General features: G+C 42.3%; 1 protein-coding gene across 2 annotated transcripts; it reads left to right on the top strand.

Moving 5' to 3' along the window:
• The first annotated feature begins 985 nt into the window (after window positions 1-985).
• On the top strand, window positions 986-8410 carry CAMLG (calcium modulating ligand). 2 transcript variants are annotated; one of them, XM_069772972.1, is made up of 5 exons: window positions 986-1331; window positions 2802-3256; window positions 4028-4093; window positions 4949-5008; window positions 5781-8410. In XM_069772972.1, exons 1-5 carry the CDS (start codon window positions 1166-1168, stop codon window positions 5970-5972), a joined length of 939 nt encoding a protein of 312 aa, XP_069629073.1. In that variant the 5' UTR covers window positions 986-1165; the 3' UTR covers window positions 5973-8410. The 2 variants fall into 2 exon arrangements, with proteins under 2 accessions (XP_069629073.1, XP_069629074.1); XM_069772973.1 differs by lacking the exon at window positions 4949-5008 and having other exon boundaries at window positions 992-1331.
• Window position 8411: the final 1 nt, after the last annotated feature.

The following is an 8411-nucleotide window of genomic DNA, read 5'->3' as shown; positions in this document are numbered from 1 at the left end:
TCCCTTGTTTTTTTCCTCAATATGAATAGTCAATCCCTTCAGCTGCTCACTATATTAACAGCAGTGCAGTGACACTACACTGGGAATACGATTCGGGAAGCTGACCCGTGCTGCCTACCAGCACCTAGAAGGCATTTCCCTACGCTGTGTATTCGTTTCATGTCCACACAAAACCGTCTGTTTCCTGGCACTCTAATAAACAGCATATTCTCTTCCCTCGTTTGGAGTGTGCCAAGATGATAAATTAACTTCCTAAATTCAGCTGCACAGCAGCCCTCAAAGCTTTTCCAACAGAAAATCTCACAACCTGGCACTGTGCTCCCCCTCAGCGCGCTGATCTGTTCTGCCTGAGGAGCACAATGGGGGCTCGCACTTTGTAGTTTAAAGGTTGCGTGCTGGAAATTAAACATCTCTGTGAACTTAGCCTTGTGAACACCTCTGATGTTCTGCTCCTTTTGTACAGTCAGTTTTAACTGTTGTTTTTCTAGTTAGAGAGGCAAATACTACTTTGGTTAGAAACATGAACGTTTGCTTATTCTAATGCTTTTAAGTTTCTACACAGAAACTCTGTAGAAACATCTCTCTGTATGATAAGGAGAATGCTACTATCCTGTACCAGTTTTTACATAGCATCGCTAAGCAGATTTTCCTCCTGGCTTTGCCAGGTTTACCGAAATCAGAATTTTAAGCAAACCAAGGAAGTTGCTGGCCAGCACCGGCCCTCAGAGCATGAAGTCACGTCACCGCTGGTTTGCTTTTCCTATAGGCATGCAAAACCCCTCACCCTGGCTGCAGCTGTCAGGCAGGTTTCCCTCAGCGCAGCGTTCCCCCCACCACCCCCGCCGCCACCTCAGCCCCACTGGGCCGGCGCCGCCCCGCGGCCATCGCTCCCTTCCCGCCTCCTCGCTGCGCTGACGCCATCGCCTCTCGCGCCGTGATGTCACTTCCGAGGCCGGAGCGGCCATCTTCAGTGCGGGCGGCGTCCGGCCAGAGAGCGCGCCCCGCCGAGGGCTCTCCCCGCGCGGTTCCTCGTCCTCCTGCCCTTACGCGAGATGGCGGCGCTTGCTTCAGCGGTCGGAGGCGGGCGGCGCTGGCGCCTGCGCGCTGAGGCGGGGCGGCCCCATTGTGCGGCGCTGAGGTAACGCCGCGGCCTCTTCTGCCGGGGATGGAGGACGGCGGTGGGGCGGGAGCAGTGCCCGCGCCCCCGGGGGCCCCTGCCGGCCTCTCGGCCTCCCAGCGCCGAGCCGAGCTGCGGCGGAGGAAGCTGCTGATGAACTCGGAGGAGCGGATCAACCGCATCATGGGTTTCCACCGGCCCGCGGTGGGCAAGGGTGAGCCGGGTGGCGGCGGGGCTGCGGCGGCGGTGGTGTGAGGGGTCCCGGCCGCGGGGCTGGCGGTGAGGACGGGCTGCGGCCTCCTTCTGCCGTAACCGCTCCCCCCCGCAGTCTTCTCACGGGACAGTGGCTGGCTCCCAGCGGCTGCTGTTTGGCCTCTCGGTGCGATCTTTCGTTTCAGCGATGCTTTAAGTCAAGCACGACCTTCTCTGGTCCTCGAGAGACCCGCGGATAGAATACGTGTGTCACCAGAAATGTGCCGAGATCGGGTCTTGGGGCTGTTACTGTTCATCCATAGCGAGGAGACAAGCTGTCGTTTCCCTTCAAGTAGTTTTTCTTGGTTGAAGAAACGATGAGCCTCCCCTACATTTTCATACAGTAACTACTTTCATAGTTGTGTTTTCATATTGAAGTTTTCTCGCATTTGGATAATAACCAGTCATTGGTTGCTTGTGGTTGACATGCAGAATTTTCTTGCAGATTCATAGGTAGGTCATTTATATTTCTGTACATACTTTGAGGAGGCTGACTGTCTTGTCAGGAAAGAGCTCTCCGATTTCAGTTTACAAGGGTGCCCATATGCTGTGAATCAATATGCTTTAATGCTGAAAAATACTCTTTAAGCATTGGTTCTTCCTCTCTGGTAGGACCAGACCTGTTCTGCACACCTCTCAGTTTGATTTTTTTTCTCTAGGATCATCTCTTGCTGTAAGATGGGGTCTTCAGGTTTAATACAGAGCAGGTTAACACTGCTTTGCCTCTGACAATAGAGAAGAACAAGCCAAAGTACACTCCTTCTATTGCCTGCTCATTTGTCAGTCTTTAATGCTCCTTCCATGTGATGCACTTTCTGTAAATATTTGTCCTTTTTTCATGTTGCTTCATGTATTTGGAACAACTTTCCTCTTGGGCATGCAACATTGTTGCTTAAGGAAGTCTGATGTTTTAATTTCTCTATTGCTGACTGACAGCTTCAACTTCCAACCAGTGTTGCACAGCTTTCTGTCTCGTGTCTGTGCCGTTTCTGAAGAGTGCCCTGCAATGCAAGGCAGGTACATGTAGGGTTCTTTGTAGGCTGATGGAGGGGATCCAGGAGTGTGCTGAGTCCAGCTGTGTAAAAATGTAATTTTGGTGAAGCTGATGAGCGTTTTCAGTCTAGGCCATGCTGTGCTCTTCCCTTTTTGTTACCATCATCTGTTGTGTAACCAAAGTCTGAGTGTAAATGTTTCCTTTGATATACAAGTAGGTTGTGTATGAGCTGAGCCTGTTTCTTTTTAAAATGGGATTGCTTGTATTCAGGTATGTCAAATGGCTTTGTGATTAATAATTGGCACATTTATTAATCATAAATCTGTCTTTTCACTTTGGAAGTGGAGGCATCAACCCAGGACCCCAATCCAGTATGGCTCGAATGGTGTTCCATTTACCTGGTGTGCATAACTCTGTATTTTTGTTTCTCTTCTTTAGATGACGAAAGTCACACAGAATCAAAGCTTCAGCACGAACAAGATAAATCAAACTCGCTTCCCATTCCTTCAGTTTCCAAGCGAATTGTGCTTGGTGATTCTGTCTGTAATATGGCAGGCACGGCTGACCATGCAGGCAGCATGTTAGACCTCAAAGGGGATAAGGACTTGTACAGTAAAACTCCAGAGCTTGTCAATGAGGGTACAAGTGAGCTCCGTCACCGTAATAGAGGGGAACTGCCATCTGAAGCTGCACCACGGCCACCTAGACATGGATTAGACCAGTACTTATCCAGATTTGATGAAGCTCTGAAGCTGAGGAACCAGCTGATGAATGAGAAGCCAAGCCAAGAGAATGGGAATGCAGTGGAGGAGTTTGACTCTTTCCGCATTTTTAGATTGGTGGGATGTGCTCTGCTTGCCATCGCAGTCAGGGCTTTTGTGTGCAAGTACTTGGTGAGTTCAGGGAAACAAACAATCCTATTCTGTTTTGCTAGTTTACTGCAAACTTACTGTAAAATATCCTTTATCTAGGGCTGAAGTCCATCAGTAGCGACTGAGTTTGGAACTTCAGGCACTCTACATTTCCAACAACTGTATAAAACCTAAAAAAATCTCTAAATTCTTTAAGATGAATCTGCATTACCTAACACAGCCACTGTGTTAACAGCTGAGAGTAGCATGCGTTTGGCCTGTAGTGTTTGAGGAGCAGAAGCACTAGAATAGCTGTTGCAGCTTCAGTCCCCTGCAAGTTTATTCCCATCTTTGTGAGCATGAGTCAACTGCTCTTCTAGTTTGGAGTCTACAAAAGAATAATAGAGTAAGAACAATAATAGTTGTCCAAGAGAAGCAGATCCTACTCATTTATCAGTCTTCTGAGAAAAGTAGTTCCTCAGTATTCCTGGTGTCTGCCAGTACATCATACAGAGGTGTGTGGCTGGTACAGCCTGCCACCTCCTGGATCACTGGGCTCATTTTTACATGCTGCTGTACGCTTCAGGTTTTCAGGTTTTTAGGCTCAAAGAAAATAAAGCAGAACCTCATTTTTGACATGTAACTTGTCTACTTAGGTTTGTAGTATTCAAGAATACTGTTGCTATTGTCCAAAAATTATTTTTTTACCTATGTAACTTTCTTTTATGACTTGGAAAGCATTAAATTACTGTGTTTTATTAGCTATTACTTCTGACCAAGTTAATTTTTGTATATTCTTTTCTGTTCCTTTAGTCAATATTTGCACCGTTTCTTACTCTGCAACTTGCTTACATGGGACTGTCCAAGTACTTTCCAAAGGTAAAATATTTTTTTCATAATTAATTTGAAATGTTTTAAATTTAAACTTGTGCTTAGATTGTATTGTTTTAGGACCAATGCATGTGAAGTATTCTTCCCTTGTTTTAAACTGTAGAATTGAGAGTTTCTAAATGCTGATAGTTTATACTAGCTTTTAATCTTCCCAGATTTAGTCCAAATCTTTTTTAAAAGTTGCTGTGAAAACGTGGACTAGCAGCTTGTTTAGCTGTAGCCTAATTGAAAGCATCGGACCAGGAAAGCCAGGTAGTTCTTTCATGTCTTCAGGAAATTTTTGCTTTTCTCCTAGACCATACTGTTCTGTGGTTACTGTTTGCTCTGTCAGCAGCTCTTTGCATGTGATACCTGGATGAAATTTGGGAGGGTGTTCGTTAAAAAATGAGACAGTCCTTGGGTTTTAAGGGCTCTAGATTCCATTGCTAGTATCTGTTTGAATGGCAGCTTGAAATGAGACATTTATTTGTGTGTGAAACTTGCTGCTTATTAGCAAGATTTGCTATATACTTGCTTTATATATTTACACCAGTTAATTGTGCTGAAGTATTTGGTTGATGATTTTGTCAGGTCTACAGTGCAAAGCAGGACTGAATGATGCTCAAGCCATAGTTGAAAGGGAAAATTTGCATTTTAAAGGAATAATAGATTACCTGTAGCAAATCAGAATAAATCAGCAGTTCTTTTGTAGTTAAGTATATCATTGAAAACTAAACTTCATAGTAGTCATTCTAAGCTGACGTGTCACAACACAGAACAGTAGAATTAGCCTTAGACTTGCACTAGCTCATCTGCTAGATCTTTTTGATCTTGTTTCCACTGTCTTTAAAATCAGCTCTTCAGTTTCAAAATTTAAAGAGGTGGTGCCTTTCCACAGCTTGCTTTTACTGCGCTTACACCCAGGTGAGGTCAATCAGCTTGTTATCCTTCATTTTTCTCTCATGAAACCTAGTAAGATTCTTGAAAGCTTAATTTAGATTGGATTAAATTAAGATGTTCAGCAAGTATCAAATTGCCAAAACTTTCAGCCACTATCATCTTTTCCTGCCTGTCAGACTTTGCATCCTCAGGATTCCTTATCTTAAGGACAGGAGCACAGCTTTCAAAAGGGCTTTTGGGCATTTCTGAGTTGGAGAGGATAAAATTGCCGAAGGGAGTCATGCTAAAATAGAAAGAAACAGTTGGTTTTCAATTCTAAATCATTTTTATATGTTAGAAAAGTAACTATTTTTTGCCAAGTAGTGTGAAGAGATTAATCCTGTTCTGCCAGTGGAGATGCCTGGCTTGGCTTCTTACACCCAGGCTGCCCTTGTCTGGGACTCTTCCTGCTCATGCAGAAGCTGCTGCATAGCCCCACTTTACAGCCTGCTTGGAGTGCCAGCATGAAGCAGGCATAATACCTGTGATGAATTTTACCTGCTGTTAACTAGCTTCTCGCTCAGCTCCATTGGATCCATCACAACATGAATCTGTAGTTAGGATAAGCATTGTGAATCCTGGAGCGTGTCTGGAGAGAATCAATCCAAAGCTGCTAATCTTACCGATGAATTTGGAATGTGCCTGGCTGTGTGTGAAACCGTCACAACATTTGTGAAATATAAAGCAGAATTGGACTATAGCAGAAGAACTAATGTAATACTGTTTGTGTGTGGTTTTTGTTTTTTTTTTCTTTTAGTGTGAGAAGAAGGTGAAAACGACAGTATTAACTGCTGCTCTTTTACTGTCTGGAATCCCTGCAGAAGTCATTAGTCGCTCCATGGACACCTACAGCAAAATGGGAGATGTTTTCACAGACCTTTGTGTCTATTTCTTTACTTTTATCTTTTGCCATGAACTTATTCTGTTTTTTGGTTCTGAAGTACCATGATGGCTGTAGAATTCAACGCAGTAGTTACACTAAAGCTTTCTGGACTGTATTCCTTTAATGTCTGACTGTGCAGACAGGTTTAAACTTTCATTGAAATTCTTACCTGTTGGAATGCTTGAAAGGAGCCTTAAATCCAGTCATTTTGGGAAAGGAAGAGCAAGGTCCCAGACTGCCAGTTGTATTGGTTCAGTTTATTTAAATACTGTGTCTGCCTGTTACAAATGTGAAGAATAGGATGCAAGTGTCAGTGGATGATTTATTTGGTTTAGTTAGATGATGCCCTTCTCAGCCTCCTTCATAAATATTTACAAAGCTGCCTTTGTTCTTTCCAGTGAGAACAAAGAGAATTCCTTTCAGCAGAACCATATATATATATATATCCAGTATGACTATAGCTAACAAGAACTGCTCATTTTGTGATGTTCCCATTTTTTTAAGAAAGCTCTAAATAAAGAAATCCCTGTATTCTGTTGTTCAAATTCAGAATGTTGAACCAAGTAGCTGCTTCTGGAGAATGTTGGTGAAACATGCCACTTTGTTGTCCTAATCCTTGCCTTGCTATACATTATTTGTTGTGATTGTGATTAATTTCATTTGATGATTATAGTGCAAAACAGCTAAGCAAAACCAACAACAAAAAAATCCTGTTGCTACAAATGTTATTAATCAAAAAATAGGAAGAAACAAAATTGTTAGTCTCACCTGTTTGTGAGTTCCCAGCAGCCTAATCCTAGTGTAGCTCATACATGTGCTTTCATTCTGATGCTTTTTCATTATTTAACAGTTCATCTCATGAGGGGAAAGTTGTATATATTGGTAACCAACCTGCAGTATCAAATGTTTGCTCTAGTATATGTAAAACTTAAAAGGCAACTATTTTTTTTTTTCTAGCTCCTTGCAGGATTGCATAAGACAACTTCTAATAAGACATTAATTTCTGCCATTTGTCTGGTAATAAAACAGATACATTTGCATGTAAACGGGATCTTAACTGCAGAAGAGTTCTGCTCCTGCTGCGTAATACTACAACCCAACCGTATACAGTCTTTGATTCAGCAGAGCTGTTTACGTTAACTTTTTTGGTGTGTTTGTGAAATTGCCCCAGTGAAACCACAGTAGCCATTCCTGTTTAAATCCTGTATACCACAAGTGACAGTGAAATAAAAAACAGTGCTTTGAGTTGACTCCCACATGAAGATCTACGTATGAAGGCAGAATAGCATTTTGTATTTTTTTCTGTGGGCATCCAGCCACATAGGTGAAAAGACAAATACAGATGAATCCTGTTACTGGATAAAGTAGCAAGCTAGCGAATGCTTTTGTTTTCAATCTCATATGAATTTTGCACAGTGAGAGGAAGTGTCATTCCAAATAGTCAGCTTAAACGCTGATAATCTGTAAAAATTTCTATTTAAGCTAAATTTAGTAATATTTTCAACTTGTAGTTTTCTGTTTAGAATCTGGACTTTCAGGTAATCTAGGCCAATACCTTTTTTAGCATAGGGAAACACCTATTTATTTTGGTATTTGTCTGCAGAAATTTTTTTGGGGAGCAGCAGTGTTTGATTATGCCTCTTTAAAGTAAATGGCCCTGCTTTCTGATTACTCTTTTGTGTTAAAGCTTCCTGCTATAACATTAGTGCTGCATTTCTGACTACTGAATTAGATATATGTTTGTTTGTGGCATGAAAATGACAAGCTTATGTTTTGATTTGACCATTTTCAGGTTTTTTTACTGATTATTTTACAGTGAGTATTATGTTAAAGGTGTCCAGGGCTGGGCTGCAAAAGATTCTGACTTAGGCCTATTAGCACAAATATTCATTCAGAAGCTTTAAATCTGTTCATATTAGACAGGAGTTTCAGCAAATTGAAATAGGTATCATTTAAGGTTGAGATATGTAAATAATGAGTTTGCTCAAAAGTTATGCTTGTTCTGACTCTATTTATATGCCCAAATGTAATAAGAATAAATTGCAAAAATACTGTGTATTAACATCTGCGAAAAGCAATGAATTTTTAATCTTCAGCATAAAAATTTTAATCCTGATCAGCTAAATACTAAGAAGAGGGCTGACCCACCTGCTGTATGTACGTTCACTCAAGCCTTTGCACCGTCCTTACATGCACGGAAAGACGAAGCACATTTTCTTCTCAGGCGGTGAAAGAAATCTTGCTGCGAGACCTAACCTGGAACTTTTCAGCCTGTAAACTTTTGGGGTTTTTTTGTCCGGTGAGTTTGGGGGGGGCTGGAGGAGGCCTCCCCGCCTTTGGGTGAGCGGGCACAGCACCAGGAGGGGCTTGTGCTCGTTCACCTCGGGTCAAGAAACAAATCCCTTTTATTCCGTTTCTAGCTTATCCCTGTTCGTGTACATAATTCTGTTTAACGTTTATTGCCAAACTGATCGTTTTCTATTAAAAGTATATTTGTTACCCCCT

Source organism: Haliaeetus albicilla, chromosome 27 (assembly GCF_947461875.1).
Source record: "Haliaeetus albicilla chromosome 27, bHalAlb1.1, whole genome shotgun sequence".
NCBI classification, from domain to species: domain Eukaryota; kingdom Metazoa; phylum Chordata; class Aves; order Accipitriformes; family Accipitridae; genus Haliaeetus; species Haliaeetus albicilla.
The sequence above is the reverse complement of the archived record's forward strand: the minus strand, read 5'-3'. Positions and strand labels throughout refer to the sequence as shown.